This window comes from Thunnus thynnus, chromosome 2, assembly GCF_963924715.1.
Source record: "Thunnus thynnus chromosome 2, fThuThy2.1, whole genome shotgun sequence".
Taxonomy (NCBI): Eukaryota; Metazoa; Chordata; class Actinopteri; order Scombriformes; family Scombridae; genus Thunnus; species Thunnus thynnus.
Window position 1 is genome coordinate 5,325,400 of NC_089518.1, and position 22,524 is coordinate 5,347,923.

General features: G+C 39.9%; 2 protein-coding genes and 3 long non-coding RNA genes across 7 annotated transcripts in view; 3 read left to right on the plus strand and 2 right to left on the minus strand.

The window, feature by feature from the left end:
• The window catches only part of niban2b (niban apoptosis regulator 2b), a 45,019-nt gene extending 42,542 nt beyond the window's left edge, over positions 1-2,477 (plus strand). The window contains exon 14 of the mRNA XM_067600484.1: positions 701-2,477. Coding sequence (XP_067456585.1) covers positions 701-1,521 — 821 coding nt within the window. The 3' untranslated portion in view covers positions 1,522-2,477. The remainder of the gene's footprint in view (positions 1-700) is intronic.
• A 2,108-nt stretch (positions 2,478-4,585) lies between these two features.
• On the minus strand, positions 4,586-8,907 carry LOC137190821 (cilia- and flagella-associated protein 58-like). The gene is made up of 2 exons (XM_067600494.1): positions 5,780-8,907; positions 4,586-5,346 (listed from the first exon to the last, which is right to left on the minus strand). The coding sequence occupies exon 1, from the start codon at positions 7,583-7,585 to the stop codon at positions 5,855-5,857; it is 1,731 nt and encodes a 576-aa protein (XP_067456595.1). The 5' UTR covers positions 7,586-8,907; the 3' UTR covers positions 4,586-5,346; positions 5,780-5,854.
• Positions 8,908-9,326: 419 nt separating this feature from the next.
• On the plus strand, positions 9,327-11,115 carry LOC137190845 (uncharacterized). Its single transcript, XR_010930301.1, has 2 exons — positions 9,327-9,434; positions 9,851-11,115. It is a non-coding gene; the product is annotated as an uncharacterized lncRNA (long non-coding RNA).
• A 9-nt stretch (positions 11,116-11,124) lies between these two features.
• Positions 11,125-14,068, minus strand: LOC137190829 (uncharacterized). The gene is made up of 2 exons (XR_010930291.1): positions 12,599-14,068; positions 11,125-11,617 (listed from the first exon to the last, which is right to left on the minus strand). It is a non-coding gene; the product is annotated as an uncharacterized lncRNA (long non-coding RNA).
• Positions 14,069-14,078: 10 nt separating this feature from the next.
• Positions 14,079-21,315, plus strand: LOC137190833 (uncharacterized). Of its 3 annotated transcripts, none has more exons than XR_010930296.1 (5): positions 14,079-14,680; positions 18,136-18,312; positions 18,486-18,539; positions 19,525-19,587; positions 19,670-21,315. It is a non-coding gene; the product is annotated as an uncharacterized lncRNA (long non-coding RNA). The 3 variants fall into 3 exon arrangements; XR_010930295.1 differs by lacking the exon at positions 14,079-14,680 and adding an exon at positions 16,711-17,693; XR_010930297.1 differs by lacking the exons at positions 14,079-14,680; positions 19,525-19,587 and adding an exon at positions 16,711-17,693.
• Positions 21,316-22,524: the final 1,209 nt, after the last annotated feature.

Sequence of the window (22,524 nt, forward strand, 5' to 3'; positions counted from 1 at the left end):
AATTATTTAATGGAGTAGAACACATCATGTCACTCTATAGAGTAGTTGTAAACAGATTTAAGGACATTTTAAGCATTAATTAATGTTAACCACTATAACTCCTCCTAATTAATGCTGTTTGAATGAAAGAACAGGTCTTTTTACATGAGTCCATGTTCCAGTGCTCCAGTTTTGCTCGTTTTCCAGCTTTTACTCAACAAAGAGTGAACTTGTTTCTTGGAACATACCCTGCTTCTAAATATACTGTACATTACACAGCTCTCTCTGATTATGTATTGTATAAAATGTTATCAGTCACTCATTAACTACTCATACACCTGTTATAAAATAGTGGTTAACAAAGATACTAATAAATATATCCTTACATCTGTTTCCAACTACACTATAGTGTGTTATGCTGTAAACCATGTATTAATTGTTTGTATTAGTGCTTACAAATGCTAAATAGGGTGGGTTAAAATGAAGTGTCAAAAATCCTTCCATTGGTTTCAGGACAATCACATATAAAGATACAAATCATTAGTCATAGTTGTACACTACAAAGCTTTCATGTTGTTAATTTAGGTCCTTAAGATTACCACTAGGCCTAAAACTGAAGGGAAATACTTCCTGCCTTTTAAGTTTGGTCCTCCTTATTTTTTTTCTACATTGAATGTCTCTTGAAGCACATTTTAACCAAACCTCTTCTGTCCGTCTGTAGCTGTGAAGGAGGCGGCAGTCCAGAGGAGACATAACCTGTACAGGGACAGCATCGTCCTCAGCAACAGCGACCCCAGCCTGCACCTGCTGGGAGAAAACCCGTCCATCGACTGGGCTGGGGAGTACGGAGGAGCCCAGGAGGAGGCAGAAAGAGCAGAGGAGGACGCTGAGGGTGACAGCCAGGGTGAAGATGGGGAGTCCCAGAAGAGGAGGAGGATGAAGCAGGTCGTGTCCATGATCCAGGTGGAAGGCTCCCCGGTCCTGCCCAGTGAGTCGTGCATGGAGGTGCCTGGTATTGACAACATCCCAGAGGAGGGCGGCGAGGAGGAGGAGGAGGAGGAGGAGGAGGAGGAGGAGGAGGAGAACTCGTCTCCTGACCAGAATAGATCTGCAAGTCCCAAAGCCACAGAGAATCCTCCAGACCTATCAAATGGTTTGGTCTTGAAGGAAGAGGAGGCCAAACCAGAGGAGCAGGACAAAGAAGTAGTCCAGCTGAAGGGTGAATCAGACACAGCTGCAGAGGAGAAGGGTCAGTGCGATGACAGCCAGCCGGCAGTGGAGCAACAACCACCCACCAATCAGGAGATGTCAGAGGAGGCGCTGCCAATGCCACCTCCTCCTGAGGAAATTCCCCCAGAGGCCACAGCTGAATTCCCTCCGCCTCCTTATGACGACAGTGGCTTCCAGTCTCCCACCAGTGACGGGGCGGAGGAGGAGGTTGAGGTGGCCTCTAGCAAAGAGACCCTGCAGCCAGCAGAGGCAGAAGTGGAGAAGAGTGTTGCCACAGCCCCACAAGCTGAAACCAAAACCAGTGACTCCTAGACCAGAGACCAGTGATGAAATGATGTTTGACTTAAACTGTATCCTGCCATGTTTTTCAGACAAGGATGGAAAAACACTTCAGTGCTGTTTTAACCACACAAGTTTTCAGTTTCCAACCAGTTTCAGGCATCAGCAGATTATTTTCACCGAGCAGGGCTCCGGTGCTGTCGTCATTTTTATTTTTGAAACGTGCCATTTTCACAACTTTACAACTGCAAAGTCTGAGCTTTCAAGTCCACACTTTATTTTCTCTTCACTTGGTATATATGTGAGCACAGTGGACGACCTTGAGTCCGTAATGGTGTGTATAAATATGTGACAAGTTGCAAGAACACTCCAGTTGAGGTGCCTTTGGTGAGATACGTGTACATTAATTTGGCTCTTCTTGCTTAACTACTGTGTGGCCTTCATTAATCCTCTGCAATTTGAGTTTTTTTGTATGACATTTGTTTGTGTAAATACAGTTTGTGACATTGGAAACTCAGTAACATGATGAGCATCTCAAAGCAAGTGTGACAAAAAAATTCCTGAATACGTAATAGTTATTGGACCTTGTAATCCCAGATTGTGGATAAATCTCAAAGAAATTTTTTTTTTTTTTCTTTTTTCCATCCCAAACTTACATTTTATAATTCATAAATTGTCTCTATATACACACTGATGTCTCCAGACTTGACAATTTCTTTTGTGTTGGTGGGAATAACATTATTTTATGAGTTTATCCCGTAACAAAGAAAGCTTGTGTATATTTTGTATAAATGCTTCTGTGGGCCAGTGAACTACCAAACTGTAATTTTACATAATTTTATATCATTTCATCAATGCTTTAGCTGATCTCTCCACCCCCTATTTTATTTATTATCTTGCACCCCCCGTCTCTTTTTTGACTAATGTAGTTTTAGATGTATTCTACAAATTACTGCTATTGATAATAAATCATTATCGATTAAATATTATCAGTTTGTCTTCATGGTCTGTGTTGTTACGATTCGAGAGATTATGTGTATGACAAATGCCATTTTGCCCACATTCACACTCACACACACGCATGCACACATCACTCAGTTTGTGTGAGCCAACTGTGAGCCAACCAGGGCCCAGTTTTTCATACGTGGACAACCGGGTTATGAGTCTGTATCTTTTTGGTTCTTCGACGCTGCTTAAAATTAATCTGGAACTGTTGTCATGGCAACAAATCCTGGGCTCCAGTGAGCACGCTCTATGGGCCGCATGCACCCATGGAGGATGCTCACTAGACACTTCCGCCGGCCGGGACGGCTAACTTTTGGTTTAGCCCTCTGGCTAACTTGAGTGGGGATAAAACGATTCAATTCTGATAGTGAAACAAGTCATTTCACGAGGTTGTGACGCTCAAACAATGTATCCGCTGATGTCTTTTTGGCCCAATAGCATCACATGACATCGTAATTACACGGTTTGGCCGCTATGTCAAATTGGCTAATACATCCGTGTTCAAAGCCCGATACTCCTCCTGTATCCAGTTCTCTTCATGTATTTTATTTTATTTTTTAATTCCTTATTTTAGAGAACACGTGAACAATATGTATAAACAAAACTGTCCAGGGGTACATATACAGCGTTATGAGAAAAATACAAAAGAAAAAGAAAAAGAAAAATATTAAAAAGTAATGCATATTCACTATAATGTATTATCAGTCCATATGAAATTTATCAAAAACGGAATTAGTTTTCATTGCCTTCTTATTCTTAAATCCTCTTATCGTAGTGCCATATTGATGCAATTATTGATTAAAAATATCCAAAATTTGGTTTTGAGTCTGTCCATCTCTTCTTGTGAATGTGGAATTTTCCCAGTAATAAAATTAACTACAAAGAAAATACCTTTTTCCTTGTCATTATCTTCAAAACAATTAAAAATGTCTTTATCCTGAAATTGGATTGTTTGCCCCGTTTTCCTTCTTATGTAATGCTGAACATCCACCCAAAATATTCTGGTATATACAATGATAAAACAAATAACATTGTCTCTTCTATTAGTCCACAAAAATTGCAAGATTATTAATTATTAATTCTAAATCTCTCTAACTTTTTTTGCTCAATATATTGGCCGCATAATTTTAAAGGAAACCTTTTTAACTTTATGGAAAAATTAATTGGCAGAAAATTTGGCTAGTTGGTAGTAATAAAGTGCAGCCCAAAAGAATCTTTCTAGGGGCAGAGTTACCGCTTGTATGTAATTCCTGATGTATTTATTGGGACATTTAGTCTCAGTAATGTCAACTTCTCCAAGGAATATACCACTACTGAATGGATTGATCGTTGTTGCTTCAATTACTGAACCTCTGAGGAGCTGCAGCACAGCCCTTGGCAAAGCATCAAAAACCACTGCATACTCTTTTGGCGTAATTGGTAACCTGAATTCAGAGAGAAATTCATTATATGTTAATATCTGCCCATCAGCATTAACAAGTTGTTTAACCAATACAATACCATTGTCGACACATTTTTCATGATTTAGTGATTTATTTTATATTGAAAATAAATATTGGTAACCTGGGAGTTTTGGCAGCCACTCATGACTAAATTTAGGGCGGTGATTATGGCTGGGTCTTTGAAGGCCTGTTTCAGCTCTTATTATACATCATGATCTATGGTGACAGTGGTTTCCACGGTAACATTCGTTCTGCCCATGCATGTGCTATGCTAGCAGTTGAAGCACTAATTGATCCGATTGAGCTAGCGCCCCGAGGCTATCCGACCAAGTGTTAACATGTCAACTCAACTCGACCAACTTCTTTCACAGCTGATACAGCCTGACAATGCATATGTTCAACAGGTAACGCCATAAATAACTTTGTTCAATTTAGAATTAGCATTAAATTAACAGTAACATAAGAGATGACAAACCCAGCCGTTAACGTTAAGTTAGCTAATTTGGCTAACTAACGCTAACACAGCTAAGTTAACATCTGCCAACTGCCACACGGTTTTCCAGATAGTAACTTACCAGAGGCTAGCCTATTCTAATGTTATAAGAGTTAACTGAAGTTATTTAACGCTAATATGCATCTTTTTAAAAAAAAAAATAAAAAAAAAAAAGCCAAATCAGTGCTTGGATTTGTATTGGTGCGCTGTTATTACTTAAATCCTGTATTTTGGCAGCAAATGCACCTTAGACACATTGAGATCCAATCACTTAGACCACATTCAGAGGTGATCTGGGCCGCATGTCCAAAGCTGTGTTCAACTTGTTTGATAACAGGATTTTTTTTTCTGTTTTTCATTTAATTTTCTAAAATTAAAAGCGTAATAAAACAAAAACAGAATTTTTAGGCCTCTTTGCACTTTTATTCAAATACAAAATAGAAACAGTAGAAATACAAATAATTTTGCTGCCTCAACAAATACAGATACAAATACAATACTGGGCTCTCGGCACATCCCTAATACACATACTGTTGTTCTTTTGGAAATACAGACATAGTTCGTGTGTATGGTTTTTATCCTGAGTGGCAGCACATGACCTGGTCTTCACATAATGTTATTTGTCGGTTAAGCCACTAAAAAGTCCTTGTTAGTTTCCATCCTTTTATATCTGTTTAATTTACTTTGTACATATTTGTGGCACTCGTGTAGAAACCTCAAGCAGAACCCGGCTCTTGGTGGGCGGCTATCTGCTTTGACCGGTTGGGTTGAGAGAGAGAAAGAGAGAGGGAAAGGGGGAGGGGGGACAGAAGAACAACAATCATAACAATAACAATAAGTATAAGCAGCAATAGCCAGGGAAGGATGCCATCAGGACTGTGAAGGACCGCGAAGGCTCGGCCCAGAACCCAGGGTTTCCTGTGAGATGAGAAAGCACAAAAAAATTCCAGGGAAGAAGCAAAGTTATTGACATGCATTGATGTTACATGAATGCATACAGATGGAGAAGAGGAGGAGGAGGAGAGAGGAGCTCAGTGCATCATGGGAAGTCCCCCAGCAGTCTAGGCCTATAGCAGCATAACTAAGGGCTGATCCAAGGCGAGCTTGGTCGGCCCTAACTATAAGCTTTATCAAAAAGGAAAGTTTTAAGCCTACTTTTAAACATAGAGAGCACCTGGCCTGTTTCACTCCGCTACTCTGTGCTGCGACTCTCAGATATGATGATAAGATTTTTTACAGTACTTTGATCCCCATGGGGAAACTGATCCTCTGCATTTGGCCCATCCTGTATGCACACTACTACACACTGTTGGCAACAGTGCCAACCACATTGAAACCCAGCCTTACTTACGGGGTGGAGGTGGTTGTGGCCTCACTTGTGTTCCGTAGACCCCATGGGAGGATGGGGGGTGATCTTCGATCCATCCTATGGCTTCTTCTCAGAGTGGAGCTGGGACTTTTTGGAAATAGGAGGCAAAGGTTTGTTACTTGATTTGTCTCTAATATACAATTCCTTTAACTCACCTTTCAGCCTATTGTTCTCCTCTGTCACAGTAGAGTACTTATCCATGAATACCCAGGCTTCTGCCGTCGATGCCTTTAACTTATCTTTAAGCTCTCTGATCGCCCTCTGACTCTCTTGGAACTTCTGGGTTGCATCATCTGGCCGCCGAGCCAACATGCTCTTCAAATTGGCAATCTCCTTGTCTTTCTCCGCCAACTTAGCCGACATGCGCTCAAGATTCTTCATCAACTGGGAGTTGTAGTCATGGAGCTGCTGAAGGCGCATAATGTCACTAACATTATTGTCTTGCGGATTCTTTAACTGCAAACTTGCGACCTTCCTCATAAGTGTCAGCTCATTATGTCTACTGATCGATAACTCAAGATTCAAGTGATCAAGCTCTGCCTGGTACTGGTTGAATTTTATTTCGCAGTCTTTGAGCTCTTGTTTTAGCGTCTCCTCTGCATGTTTCTGTTGGTCCATCTTCAGCTGCTGCTGCAATACCATGTTATCGCTGTAAGTTGACTTTTTTATAAATATGTCCCTTTCTTCAGTCACATGGTCCAATTCTTTCCTCAGCCGGCTCTGTTCCCTATCAGCTGAAACTACTAATTCTTCATGTGTTTGCTTTATTTCTGTCAGTTGCTTCTCCATGACTATCACCCTGTTCTGCAAACATTTCTCACTTCTCTGAACAGTTTCCAGCTCTTGGTTCTTCCTGTTAAGCTCAGTACCCCGGCTTCTGATTCCATCAGTTAGCTTTTTAATTGTTTTGTTCTTGTCTTCTATTTCCAAATTAACCTTGTCCAAGTTTTTCTGTAGCAGCATGATCTCACCCACGGCAGCTTCGGTCTGCACTTTTTGCTGCCTCATCTTCTTCTCTGACTCATGAACCAAAAGTCTACTATTGGTCACCTCGTCTTCTCTGTTCTTTATGATCCGAGTGTCTTTGTCGCACTTATCTTCAAGTTGAGTTTTTTTATTGTTGACCTTGTTCAGCTTCATTTTGACATATTCAATGCTGTTGTACTGTTTTTCTACCTTTTCCTCTAGCTGTACTATTTTCGCTGCTAAGGAAGATTTGTCATCCTCTAGACAGCATATCCTTTCTTGGAGTTCCACATTTTTCTGAAAAAGTTTTTCTTTCTCATATGTTATTACTTTAATTTGTTTGTCTCTTTTATGTATTTCTAGCTTACCATCATCAATTTTCTTTTTGTATCTTCGAACGTTTTCTAACGACTTCTCTCTTTTTTTTTGTTCATTCTGAAATGCTTCTTTCTCACGGCGCATTACATTTTCAACGTTGATGCCGTGTGTTACTTGTTCTTTTAATGAAGCATTGTCATCGTGTAACTGTTTGTTTTCTTTGTCAATCCTTTTTAACAGCTCTCTCTGTTCATTAATTATTTTATCTGCAGCCCTCTTCTGCCCCTCGAGCTCTTTTACGCAGTGAGCCAACCCTTCAACCTGTTTTTTAAACTTATTTTTTTCTTTTAGAAGAACCTGCACCCTAAACAAAGTGTCACCCTCTTTCTTCTGGGCCAGTTCATCATTTTTGGCCTGCTCTTCTTTAGCTTTGTCTTTTTTCAAAGACCTCTCAACTGCAATGAGTTTTGCAGTCAGTCTTTTCTGCACTGTGTTTTTGTCCATGACTGATGTTTAAGGCTTTTATTTTGAAATATTTGCAGGAATGTGTTGTGGAAATAAAAATAGCATGGTTATATTGTTAAATTTATTAAATTAATTATTAAATTTAAGCGATAGAAATGTATGTACATTATGCTTAGTTGGCATGCACATTATACGAGTCATTCTACCAAACGGGTGCCATTTGCGTCTGCAATGTTTGATGAGGTGCATAAGGCACAAAACGTGCCAAAATGTGTTTCCAAAGCTTAAAGCTAGTAATTCAATTGATATATGAGAAAATGCTATTCTTAAAGAGTAGCATACTATTTCTTGATAAGTTTTTATTAGTACAGGGCCATTTTCACATGTCTGGATTGACCAACATGACATTTACATCTAAAATATCACCAAATAAATGTTATATTTTTATCAAACCTTTATTGTTTTCAGGAGTATATGTGTGTCACTACATAAAATATATTTATTCAAAATAAAAACATTATTTTTTGTAAAAATTTTATGATTTGTGTGTGTTCCTCAGTTTGACTTACCACCCCGTCACACTCACCGGTTTTGGCCATAAATATTGTACTGTTAAGTGACCAGTTGCTATAAGCCCATTCAGTCCCATTGCATTTATAACTCAGCACCTGTATACAGTACAAACTCAATTCAAATTTCAAAATGCTCAGTATTGCACACTGATCAGCTGTACTTAAGCTTAAAATGTCATGCACTGTAAGTTTATGAGTAACATAATGCATTTACACCGTGTTCACATCAGAATCGCCACACGCAGGTTACTGCTGTGAAACCAGTGGCTATGAAGTTCAATTTTTGTTCAGTCTGTGCCAGAGCAATTCAACACAACACCACAAACAAAGCGACTAACGTTACAAGTACAGAGGTGAGTGAACCTCTCTCTTAGCTAGTCACAACAACTAAATGAACAACCAAATACAATATGCTTTTCAATGGTAATACATATTGCAGCGCATTACACAACTTATTACACAGCGATCAGACAATGAATTACAGTTAACTTAAGATGAAATTTTATTACTTCTTTACGTTACTTATCCAATAAGTACGGAGCCCCTAAAGGGACATGGGAAAAAATTTTTTTTTAGATATGTTTCTCGTGCGCACGAGAAAATTTCAAGTGCTCACGAGAAAATTTGTAGTGCTCACTAGAACATTTCTAGTGCTCACGAGAAAATTTCTAGTGCTCACTAGAACATTTCTAGTGCTCACGAGAACATTTCTAGTGCTCACGAGAACATTTCTAGTGCGCACGAGAAAATTTCTAGTGCGCACGAGATACTACTTTTTCGTGCGCACAAGAAAACATCTTGTGAGCACGAGATCAACATAATCAACAGTAGGAGTTGTGCTTGCTGTGATTAAGCCTCCAAGACAAGCACAAAGGATGGCAGCAGAAGTAGATTTATTGTCGTTCCTGAAAATGCGGAATATACCTGATAGTGTCATCAACCAACTAAAAGATGACAAGGTGAGGATAATTGTTAACTTTCACATAAAGTAAGCAATAGCCTACATTTAATGTTGCTAGCTTTCTGGAGGCAGTGCAATTTTGCAAACGTTTGCCTTGCATTTTACAGATCGACATCAACGTCATAGGTGTTATGACAGATGAGGAGTTAAGCCAGTATATCGTAAGATATGGGGACCGACTTGCGCTCAGAGCATTTTGTCGTCAAAGAACTGTGACAAACGAAGAGTCGGGAGGAGTAGAGAACAGACTAAACTACGAATGCTGCGCATCTACGCAACAACCAAGGCTAAAGACATTAAACTCCTCTCAGATGAATCATCAGACTTCGAGCCAACACATAAGAGGCCAATGAAGGTAATTTATCTTCTGCCACATTTGTGGTATCAATACATAGGCTACTGTAGATATTTAATTTATATTGATTGGTTGTTTATTGCTATGGTTTTAAACGGCGCAGATTGTGGGTGAAAATGCTGCACTATACGTAGAATTAATGACTTCCTTTATGGTTGGTGTGGTTGTATACCACACCTGTCTCATATGCTGAGTATGATGTATGTTGTAAAAAGATATGCATTTGACACATATTTATTGTTCTCAAAGAGTAGCCAATTTAATAAGTTTCACCTTAGCTTTCCTACCTGTGCTCTTATTCAATGTGACCTGTACATTCACAGATGTCATTTATTTTTTAGGATAAATCTATTGTCTTAACTCTATGTCAAGTCTGTATAAGCCCACAATTTGCTGATTTGCTGACTTTTTTATAGGCTAGGACAATGAAGACACGATCCTTGAGGAACAAGACCAGGAGACGTCATCAAGTGGATCATCCAGAGAGCTCCTCTGATTTAGATCTAGCTCCCAGTGGCTCAATGCAGAAAAACAATGAAAAAGTAAGCCCTAGTATTGCATTTTTATGGATCCAGGCTGTGCTATACAGTACAGAACTTTTATTGTCTGAAGATTTTTTTGTACCAAAATGTTCAGTATTCTTTAAAATTCAAACAAAAATTGATTAATCAAAAGTTATAGTTTCCTGTAGTGGCATTTGAGTTACATCTGCGTGACACAGCAGCTATGTTTATAATAAATCACAGGTGAAGTCTATGAGGACACAGAAATGGCCTTTAAGAGACCACAATTTTGTTGCAAGTTGTAAATCCATCTTAAATCTTAACTGCAGTTAAGATGGGAGTCTGCAAACGGTTTTGAGTTTAATGCTACATTAAGTCAAAATGCATACACCAAAAAATGTACTCAGGTGCAGGGTGTTATAATCACATGAATACACATAACAGCTTGGATCAGATGATTCAAAAACATAGATAATATAATAATTACACATTAATAATAATACATTTGTTTGTTTTGTTGTTTTTTATATTTAATTATCAATAGAGAGGAGAGACAATCAGCCAATCAAGATCAGCAACTCCTGAGATGGGTAACACAGAGGTCCTGCATCCACGACCTTCTGATGATGTTGGCAGTCATACTCAGCAGTCAACAAGAAGGCATGGATCTGAAGATGACTGTTTAAAGCCTGTGCCAAATCAAGATGCAGACCAGTTGTTTAAGTTGCAGGCCTGTAGCACACACATGTGGAGCAGTTCTTGAGTTACCATACACCTACAGCTCATACCCTGAGTTTCGTAAAGAATTTGATAATGTCTTGTTTGGCGACTGCTTTACAATGGATATTGTGTAGTGAATGCAAAGGATCTTGCACATCCCTCTTCTACACTGATATTATTATGGCATTTGTCTGAAGCAAAACTGTTTCTACAGATTTACATTTATTTAGATTTAAATCCTTGAAGCATTGTTCATTTATTGTTCTTATTAAAACAGAAACAGTTGACATTTTTTGATTTTTGATTTTCTTATTGTAAATGATTTTTCTGTAATTTGTTAGTACACTGAGATTACCATTTCAAATGGCTGTTTTTCTTTGAGCCTCATATGGTAAATATACTGACAGTTAACTACGAAGAGCATAATATTCTCAAATAAATATTCAGTTCCTCTTTCATGTCCTGCCTTGTTGTTTCTCTTTGTAGTCAGTGTGCATATAGTGACATATCAATCCTTTTTGCCCCTCAATATTGCTGCAAATGTTCTTAATGTCTGTGGCATAGCACTGTTCCAGTGTAGTCAGTGTGCACATGTTGTACCCCTGAATAATCTGAATAATAATCCATCTCAAATTAGAGAGCGGATGTTATCGCATTCCTCAAATGCAGGTACAAATCCAATGCTTGATAAGCATCAGCTGGAAGATGCAGCTGTGACTCTGCCATCAGAATGTTGCAGATGTTGTAGATGTCTGTGTCACATGGCACTGCTGGTCGAAATGTGCAATTACTCTGACACAACTGTGCATCAGCTCTGTCCACTGGGGAAATGCAGTCATAAGTTGTGTAGAGTTCTGGGAACATGTACATGATTCGGGGGCGACCACTGGGCACCCTGTCATTCTTTGATGGTCTGATGACATGTGAATCCCACACATGGATGGTCTCGTCCAATTCATCCTGGAAAAACAGTATAGAGAGAAAGAAAAGTTAATTAATATGCAATTTGTTATTCTCATCATGCGCTCCTTAAGTAAGTTATGAGATGACTTGAAATAAATCATGTTAAATCTTGAAGTTTTTGATGAAGTTAGGAGAAATTGAGTGGGAAAGGACCAGCATAAATAATTTAATAAATTAATAAAAAATAAATTAATAAAAACAGTGTTTGCTGCCCACTATGCTTGTACTGGGGGAAAAATCACTATTATATGATGAGACGTTATTTCATGTGGATAGTTAAATGAGTGAAGTTGTCACAACTCTTCTTCTGTATGTCTGTGTCTGTATGGAGACAGCTCTACCCGCTGAGAGAGATTAGACTACAGGACACTGGTGAAGTGAGTTTCAGGGTGAATATTTAATACTGTTGAACCCACAATGAATATCCGAACAGATGTCAAAAGTTCAACCTAAAACTAACTTCACCACCGTGCTGTTGTCGAATGAAGACAGAAATCATCAGATCAATTTTATGATTGTTTCACAGCGGTAACGCTCAACATAATACATCTAGAAGTCGAGTGTTAAGTAAAGACAGATTATAGTTATTTGAAGAAACGCGATCAAGAAGAAGATACACCAAGCAACAAAAATAAAATAGCTTTAGGCTTTTGCTAAAAATTTTCAGATGTAACTAAAATCTTGATCATGAATTTTACATAAGTAACTGTAAATTAATAGGCCTAAGCCTAAACATTTTTCTCCAGTAATGTAACGGATTACAATTTTGTTTATTTTGTAATTAAATTAGGCCTACCTAACCCCCCAACACTGATTATGAATTAATAGGCTATTGTAGGACACCGATGGACATGATGAGACAAGAGTCCTAATATTCACAACCAGTGTCCGCTCATGGGAGGATGTTAAAAGAAAAAACGAACATTTGTGGGCCTCAATTTAGGATGAAAATAGATATAACAATGCATTATAGCTTACCTGAATGATACTCATAAAGCAGAACTGAATTAGACCTCGGTCCAAATATGTCCCACCGAACAAACCATGGTCCTTCAGGTCAGTGAACAGAGAGATGTAGAACTCCATTGATTCCTTTCTGAGGAAACCCCACCAAATGCGCTGATTTGCTGTGCTTGCCCCTTCGATGTAGCTGTCAATATCAGAGCCGTCATGAATGTTACGACGGAGAAAATGCTGAAAGTCTCTGACTTTAACATTTTCAGTGCCCCGGTCGCCTCTGACAATTCTTGGACAACCACCGAATTTCTGGACTGCCTCCATATAGTAGCCTCCAATGATTTTTGGGTCACTGCTGGTCGTAAATGCATTCATCCAGATCATTTTCCGGGAAAATCCGTCAATACAGCCGTTTATACAGATACCAAATGGTTTCAGTTTGTCATAAGAGTCAAAGTGCCAAATATAATTGGGCCCTTTTGCAAAATAGTTTCAACGATGGAGCCGCCTCCTTCCTCTGAGTTCAACACCCCTTGGGTCAAGTTCTTTAAGAATTAAGCGTACCTCTTCTTTCTTGATGTGTAATCCATTCTCCTTGCATTTAGTGTACATCCACCTATACCCACACAGCTGGCCACTTGTTTGTAACTGTTGGTGAATGAAATCAACCACACGATCCAAAGGGGTGTATCCCTTGCGCCGAAACAGACTACATGCTTTCAAAATTCGTTTTAAATGTCTTTCAGACACAACATAGCGATGACGACTTGCAAGCAAAGCAGCAATGTCCTTACAATGAAGTCCTAGTTCGAAATACAGCCGAATTAACTCCTGAACTGGCATTTTCACACAGACCTCAAACCAAATGCAGTGGATCTCCCACAAAACATGCGCGCGCATCCAATGCTTTCTCGTGCGCACGAGAACATTTCGTGTGAGCACGAGATCTTTTCTTGTGCGCACGAAAAAGTAGTATCTCGTGAGCACTAGAAATTTTCTCGTGAGCACTAGAAATGTTCTCGTGCGCACTAGAAATGTTCTCGTGAGCACTAGAAATGTTCTCGTGAGCACTAGAAATTTTCTCGAGCACTAGAAATGTTCTCGTGAGCACTAGAAATGTTCTCGGGCGCACTAGAAATTTTCTCGTGAGCATTAGAAATTTTCTCGTGCGCACGAGAAACGTATCTAAAAAAAAAAATTTCCCCATGTCCCTTTAGGGGCTCCGTAAATAAGACTGCAAAACTTTAACTAACTTATAGCCTGGATTTGAAAATTACTGTAATGATGGGGAATTCAAAGCAGGAAAACAAACAAACAAACAAACAAACAAAAACTTACCCTACTGATCCGCGGCACTCCGGGGGAACCTGAACCTGAAATAGAGACCGGTTGTGCTGTCAAATGGTGCTGTTTCAAACTAATGTTAGCAGTTAGCCTTAAGGTTAGCCGTCAGCCTATATGCTACTGGCTACATTCCTATGAGCAGCTAACGTAACGGATGAAAAGCAAGTTGTGGGCAACATTGGTTGTAACATCACTAATAACAAACACAGAGTTGTTTATTCAGTTCTGGCCCGTAACTACTTTGACTCTGCTGACTGATTGCGAGTCTAACTGACACACCCACTCGTCAGCCTGTATGCGGTCCGTATCTGGCACGGGGACGTAAAACCGGTGAGACTGTAACATGGATCTGCCGGTTTGGAGGCGGTCCAGAGTCAGTTGCTATCTGGGAAGTTGTTTAACCAATACAATACCATTGTCGACACATTTTTCATGATTTAGTGATTTATTTTATATTGAAAATAAATATTGGTAACCTGGGAGTTTTGGGAGCCACTCATGACTAAATTTAGGGCGGTGATTATGGCTGGGTCTTTGAAAGCCTGTTTCAGCTTTTATTATACATCATGATCTATGGTGACAGTGGTTTCCACGGTAACATTCGTTCTGCCCATGCACGTGCTATGCTAGCAGTTGAAGCACTAATTGATCCGATTGAGCTTGCGCCCCGAGGCTATCCGACCAAGTGTTAACATGTCAACTCAACTCGACCAACTTCTTTCACAGCTGATACAGCCTGACAATGCATATGTTCAACAGGTAACGCCATAAATAACTTTGTTCAATTTAGAATTAGCATTAAATTAACAGTAACATAAGAGATGACAACCCAGCCGTTAACGTTAAGTTAGCTAAGTTGGCTAACTAACGCTAACACAGCTAAGTTAACGTCTGCCAACTGCCACACGGTTTTCCAGATAGTAACTTACCAGAGGCTAGCCTATTCTAACGTTATAAGAGTTAACTGAAGTTATTTAACGCTAATATGCATCTTTTTTAAAAAAAAAAAAAAAAAAAAAGCCAAATCAGGGCTTGGATTTGTATTGGTGCGCTGTGATTACATAAATCCTGTATTTTGGCAGCAAACGCACCTTAGACACATTGAGATCCAATCACTTAGACCACATTCAGAGGTGATCTGGGCCGCATGTCCAAAGCTGTGTTCAACTTGTTTGATAACAGGATTTTTTTTTCTGTTTTTCATGTGAATTAAATGAATGTAATCCACCTCCCATTTTTTTCTGTTTTTCTCATTCCCCTAACCGTTTTCCTCTTCAAATCGACGATTGGAGTAGAAATTAAACCAAGACCAGAAAATAACTTGTCCTGTCAAGTTGATAACTACAGTTTTTAGTTTTGCTGTGCTGCTCAACATAATGGAGCTCAGGATTTATCAGGAGGACGGCTGCTTTACTCCAAACAGTATGAACCTGGACTGCGTGTAAAATTAATTAACATTAGATCCTGACGGATGCTGTCGGCGTGCCTTGTGCATAAATGCACATAGCGTCTGTCGATGGGGAGCCGCAGCATAGAACTCTATATTTATTTTTAAATATATATATGTCTAGAGCAAGTCAATAGGACGGGCATTTGATTTTCGTGAGTAGGCACACAATGCACTGTATATTTGTTTATCCTGTTATCAAACAAGTTGAACACAGCTTTGTATGGAGTGTACACATATCCCTGGTCCTCCTGCCGGTTAAAAACAACGAATTTGGTCTTTGCAAATGGAAATGATGTACGTGTTTTTTTTGCATATAGAGCGGGGAAGTGAGATCTGATCACAAGTGACAGACTACATGCTTTCAAAATTCGTTTTAAATGTCTTTCAGACACAACATAGCGATGACGACTTGCAAGCAAAGCAGCAATGTCCTTACAATGAAGTCCTAGTTCGAAATACAGCCGAATTAACTCCTGAACTGGCATTTTCACACAGACCTCAAACCAAATGCAGTGGATCTCCCACAAAACATGCGCGCGCATCCAATGCTTTCTCGTGCGCACGAGAACATTTCGTGTGAGCATGAGAACATTTCGTGTGAGCACGAGATGTTTTCTTGTGCGCACGAAAAAGTAGTATCTCGTGCGCACTAGAAATTTTCTCGTGAGCGCTAGAAATGTTCTCGTGCGCACGAGAAAGCATTGGATGCGCGCGCATGTTTTGTGGGAGATCCACTGTTGAACACAGCTTTGTATGGAGTGTACACATATCCCTGGTCCTCCTGCCGGTTAAAAACAACGAATTTGGTCTTTGCAAATGGAAATGATGTACGTGTTTTTTTTGCATATAGAGCGGGGAAGTGAGATCTGATCACAAGTGGTCAGTTGAGACGCATGTTAATGCCAGGTGTTAATGGCAGGTGTGCCTCTTGGATTTAACGGCAAGCTGCAGTGATGCTAAGGTTGAAAGTGAGGAGAGACTGGGAGAAAATGAGTCCTAATGATAGAGAGACGTTTGCTTGTTACTTCTATCATAACACTACACCCATTTGTTATAGTTGAAATTAAGCTGAAAATAAGTTATGATGGTGTTGCTTGCTTTTATTCACACAGCCTGAAGGCAGTGGTGTTGCAGGCCCTCTTACAGGAACATGATTAAGCCATTCATTCTATACAATGATAACCCACTTTGTCTTAAATGTCCCAGATTTTGCTTGTTGTAAGTGAAATTGACACAGATACCAGTGTTTCCCCTTTAATAGTACAGGCCCCCGCCAGGCCAAAAAACATTTTTTTTAAATGCCAAAGTACAGCCAAATATCCATTCATTCAGAAATCAGTAGTCGTTGCCAGGGAAACTCCAGGTATCGTAGCTCCTTTTAAGGAATAGGGCAGTGCGTAAGCGAGTGAGTGGTTAAGTGAGAGAGCGAGCGGCAGAAAAGTGATGGTGAATACGAGCGGAGCAGAGTAAGTTGTAAGTTCCAGAGAGGACAGGCTTTGCTGAACTCTACAAAACCAGCCCATGGCTTTGAATGTGCCTGGCGGATGTCATTGTTGGGAAACTGTAGAGGGAGGGAGGGTAGAAAAAAGCATCAAGTTACAGCAGGTAGGTGGTAGGTGGGTAGTGTTGCATGAAGCAAACAAGAGCAAGCACAAATGACAGGTCAGTGATGTCACAAGTGGAGAGAGCATCCCACAAATGGAAGGGTTAAGTTCCCATGACAGTAATCATTTGTCCCTCTGAAGCCCCCTTATGCTGAGTTCACACTACATGATTTTAGCCCTGATTCTACACTCAGTGATAAAAGACCCCAGATTGGAGGCAAATTGGTGTGGGCTCGGTGCTGGATCGGCGCTGGATCACTATATGTGAACTGTTCAAAGACGTGATCCGAGAGCTTGCCGATGCAAGACAGAGACCCGAAAGATATCGAGCAGGCTAAATATATGGGGCATGTTTCAGAAAGAGGGTTTAACAAACTCTTGAGAGTAAACCTTAACTCTGGGTTGACTAACCCTGAGCTGTCAAACTCAGAGTTCTCAGTTTCAGAACAATCAGTTCAAGCAACTCTGAGTCCAGTTAACCCTGAGTAAAGCGCATGCATGAGGAGATAAAAAGCCCTCATCAATAGATGCAGATAAGATTCACCATGGCAACAGCAGAGAGAAGGGCTCGATCCTTGTACTTCCTGCCAGTGGAATTGGAAATATTAATGAATGTGTACACAGAGTATGAGCAAATATTCAAGGAAAAAAGTAATACTGTAGCCACAACAAAAGAGCGTGAGCTGGTCTGCCAGAAAATTGCTGACCGAGGCAATGCGTGAGTATTAATTGATAAAAAATAAAGTTTTACATTAAGTGTTGCACTTACTCAACATGTGATATATATGTATGTATATGTGTGTGTGTGTGTCAGTATAATATTTATGTAGGTGCACCCGACAGGCACAAAATGAACTTGGTAGCAACTGAAGATGAAATATAAAAATATAATTCAGATTGGTAAGGTATAATTTCATTACAAGCGTGATGTTGTTTAGCCTGCCTTACCGAACTAAACAGCATTCAGTGGCTACATTCAACATGTGATATATTTAATTAGTTAGTGAAATTTTCTAAGCAAAGAAAGTACATTTTTCAGCCATTCCAACACTGCCAGTATTTAATATTGTCTATTTGAAAGCAACACCTAAATGCCTTTATAGATACAAGTCTCCAAATTTGCGCTTACTGGATATGTTCAAATTTGACCTTCATTATAGCCAACAGAAAAAAGGCTGAAGCCAGAAAAACAGATGGGGGTCCACCAAGACCATCTCTCACAGAGGCTGAAGAGATGGCCCTCGGTCAAAACATGGGGAGACCCATTGCTGAAGGCATCTCTGGCGGAAGCTCATCGGACCCCACCACCCCCCAGGACACAACGGCCTACATAAGAAGTTAGTAATTTAAATGAATAAAACATACATCATAATCCATTTAAAGGTGACTCTGAGTTATATACTTGAAAAATTGTGATGTGGCCTGCACACTGTAAAAACAATTCAAATTAGGTGGAGCTCTTTTCTGGGTAAGGTTATAATTTAAGTGTCTAATCTTCATCTTCTACCAGTTACGGATGATCAGCCTGGTCGAGCCCTCTGCCGTTACAGACTTCCATGTAGTTGTAAGTACTCTTAATACTCAATAGATTTTTCATTATGGGTTACAGTAGAACACAGGGACATGAGAACTCCAGCAACACTTGTAGTATGAAGAACAACTTTATTAGTTGACCGAGGCATTGTGTCTTGTAGCCTTCATCAGGGTCATCATAAAACACATTACAAACAACATTTAAATAAAGTAAGTTCGGTATGAAAGAAGGTTAAAAAAAAAAAAAAAAGTTAGAAAAAATATAGAAGTCATACATCCAGACACATATCAGCCAATGGGGCATCTACAAAGATGGGTTGGATGTATGGTCATGTGGCTTCAGGCCAATCGATGTCCAAGATTAACAGAGTCAAGGGGAGTGTCCAAGAAGGGGCATGGATGACGCCATGTTTGGTCCATTAACTAGAAAGGTGCAACTAGGGGGTGGTACTTGGGTTTTTGTTAATCCAAAAATGTGCCTATTAGATATGGCATACATTAGAAATACTTTGATTAGGATAATAACAATAATGATAATAATAGTAAAGATAAAAAGCTTTTGTGTATAGAGAGAGCAGAAAGATACATAATACAATATACATTGATAAAAAATAATACATCATAATACATTATTAAAAAATTTCATCATATAAAATATATCATAAAAAAACACTACAAAACCACATAAACAAGAGGTATTAAAAAACCACTACAGAAACTCATTAATTGAGAAATCTTCATTCATGCCCCCCGGAGATAAACTTTGGAAATAGAAAATCCAAAATGCTTCTCTCTTTTTCCTAAGAAAACTAACATTACCACCTCTTGGGCTGGGCTTAATCGCTTCTATGCCTGTAAAAAAATAAAGATGAGATGTGATGTTCCTTTCATCGAAATGTCTTGCAACAGGGCTGGTTACATCCTTTCTCTTAATAGAGCTCTTGTGTTCAGTGATACACTCTTTTAGGGAACAAGATGTCCCTAAAGTAGAACACAAAAAATAATTTTTATTACAGGAGGATGATGAAGACACCTTATCAGCTGCCACAGAGAGGGAAGAAGCAGAGAGACATATTGAGGTTTACACCTTAAAAACAGCATCTGACAGTTGATGATAGTGTTGTACCATACTGAAATATGCACCTTCTTTTTCTCGCACAGAGCAATGCTGGAAATCAGGAAGAGGGTCCATCCACCTCCAGAGCACAAGTTTCCTCAGTAAGATGTTGTTCAGCATTGACTGTTGGAACATCAGTTAAAGGTAAGTAAGGTTCCCACAAGTGGATGATTTTGTGGGGGGGGTGATGGGTCAATCAGAAATGATGGTAGCATATTGTGTCTCTGACTGCTCTTCCATCTCGTGCGTCAGCAGAGTGGTTAGGATGATTATCAAGATCTTCCGCTGGTTGAGCAGGACAATGTTCTCCTCTAATTGTAGCAATGTTGTAGAGAATCACACATGCCACAATAATGTCACAGACCCTTTCTGGGGTGACCCGGAGCCTACGAAGGCACTGGAACCGGGCCTCGAGCATCCTGATGGTCATCTCCACCCTGGCTCGTGTCCTGCAGTGATTCAAGTTTCAACATTGCTGTGGGCCGGGCTCAGGAAAAGGGGTCAACAAAAAGGGCTGGCAAGGGTACCTTCTGTCACCAAGCAGGAAACCACTGAAGTCTCCTATGATAATATGAGGATACAGTTTAGATTTTCATTTGCAACAGGAGGAAACAAAATATTGATTATAATAGGATGTGAATGTATGTATGTGTGTGTATCAGTGGAGGCTGGTCCATAGAGGCAGAGGAGGTTGATCCTCCTCTATTTTTTGAGAGGCAAAAAGGAGATCAAAATATAAAAAAGAATATTTGGTTGAAATAAACCATTACAAATCTCAGTATTATTTATAAAGTATTTTTTCCTCTCTTTGGAAAAAATCACTGAAATTCTCTTTAAAATGCTTCAACAGCGACACCTGCAGGGCAGGAGGAGAAAGAGCAGTATGTGTGAAGTATTGGGGGGGGCAATTGGTGGAGGTGGAGTGGGGGACATAGGAGGACGGGTGCCTGCTGTCCTCCGCAGGGCGGGATCTCTTGCATTGGACTTAATGTATTTCGTTTTTTTTTTCATGCTAATCTGTGATTGGCCATGACACGTAAAATGACGCTCCAAGGGAGGCTGTCCTTCCTCACCAATCAACAACCAGAATTCAATATTGACATTGAGTTGGTCCAATGATAGTTTCCAGAATTCATCTTCAGTTCTCTCCACAGTAAGGCAGAGTAGCAGCAGTAGATAGCTCCTTGCTTAGCCAATGCAACAGCTGGCTTGTTGTAACAGCCTAAAGGACTCTTTATACATCCATGGAAGGACTGTTAAGGACTGTTGTTAAGCTAACGGGAGAAATTATCTGGACTGGGCAGCGCAGCAGCAGCAGGACGCTGCTGGGGAGGCTGGAGAGAGAAGCAACCGGAGAAACAACCAGGAGAGTTAGCTTGTTTGTCTTTGTTGCTAATGATATCAGACTGGTTAACCAGTAGCCACAAAGTTCTGATAACTAACATACAAGATGACCAACAGCTACAAATGGATGTTATGACATGAATACTTCATCTCCACGAAAGAAAGAAGACGATGTCAGATAACTTGAGTCAGATACAGCTTCTCTCTCTCTCTGTCTCTTTGATCGCTAATTTCATCTCTGATGGTTAAATGTCTCTGTGTGGCTTTTTTGTGTCTTTTATCTCCTTAACAAGAATGCAGCAGAGATCATATAATGTGTTGTGGGTAACGTTAGTTTGCTTGTTGAAGTTACAGTGAGCTATCTGGACTCACTCATTGTTCAGTCACCTGTTGATGTTGTGTGATTAGTGAATGAGTGCAGGAGGTCTGGCTGCTGGCTTCTGACAGTTTCTTTAGTTCGTTTTAAGCTGAGCCGTATATTGAGTAATAAGCTTAAAGTAACTAGAGTAACAAATGTTAACTAGTGGTGTAACTGATCTGATCTGTAATCCGATCTCACTTCCCCACTCTATGTGCAAATAAACACGGACATCATTTCCGTTGTCAAAGACCAAATTTGTTCGTTATTAACCGGACCGGGGGTCTGCTCTGTCCAAAGCTGTGTTCAACAGAGAGAGAGAAAGAGAGAGAGAGTTATGCAGCGATCTCCCCGCACCTGCATCTCTCCATTCAGAGACACTGTGTGCATTTACGCACAAGACACAGCAGCATAAATTCATTGATTATTTAAATCTCCGACACACCGACAGCATCGGTCAGGATCTAATGTTAATTAATGTTCTGTGTTTCTTCTACACATCTAAAGCAGTCGTCCTCCTGATAAATCCTGAGTTCATTATGTCGAGCAGTGCAACAAAACTAAAAACTGTAGTTATCAACTTGACAGAGGAAACTATCCAGCTAAGTGTAGCTTCTGAAATATTTTTTAGACAGACAAGTGAAAAATTAATGGTTTAATTTCTATTCTAATTGTTGATTTGAAGAGGGAAACCGGGTAGGGGAATGAGAAAAACAGCAAAAAATGGGACCTGGGTTACATTTTTAATTCACATGAAAAACAAAATAATTTGTTTATCCTGTTATCAGACCAGTTGAACAGCTTTGGATGGAGGGTCCTGTGCCTAGTCTGCCGGAAAATAGAGGACGTCAGTTGAGTAGGTTAGTCCTTCAGTGTGGCCCAGGATGCATTGCATCTACAGTGCTAAATGAATGTGGCCACATGGCCCAGACCACCTCTGAATGTGGTCTGAGTGATCGGATCTCAAGCCATCCTCAATGCGTCTCGAGTGCGTTTACACATGTATTTAGAGCTGTCCACTTGTGATCGGATCACCCGAGACGGATGTTAATGCCGCTATTGACAAGTGACCAAATGAAACGGACCGTTACCTTGATTAAAATAACAGATTTCTCTGGGTTTGAAAATTTTTGGAAGCATTCTAACACCATGGGAAAAAGTTCCTGCTGTAAGTGTTTTACAGAATATATGGAAAGC

Coding starts and splice junctions, on each gene's coding strand:
- LOC137190821 (XM_067600494.1), bottom strand. CDS start 7,585: ATGGACAAAAACACAGTGCAGAAAAGACTGACTGCAAAACTCATTGCA.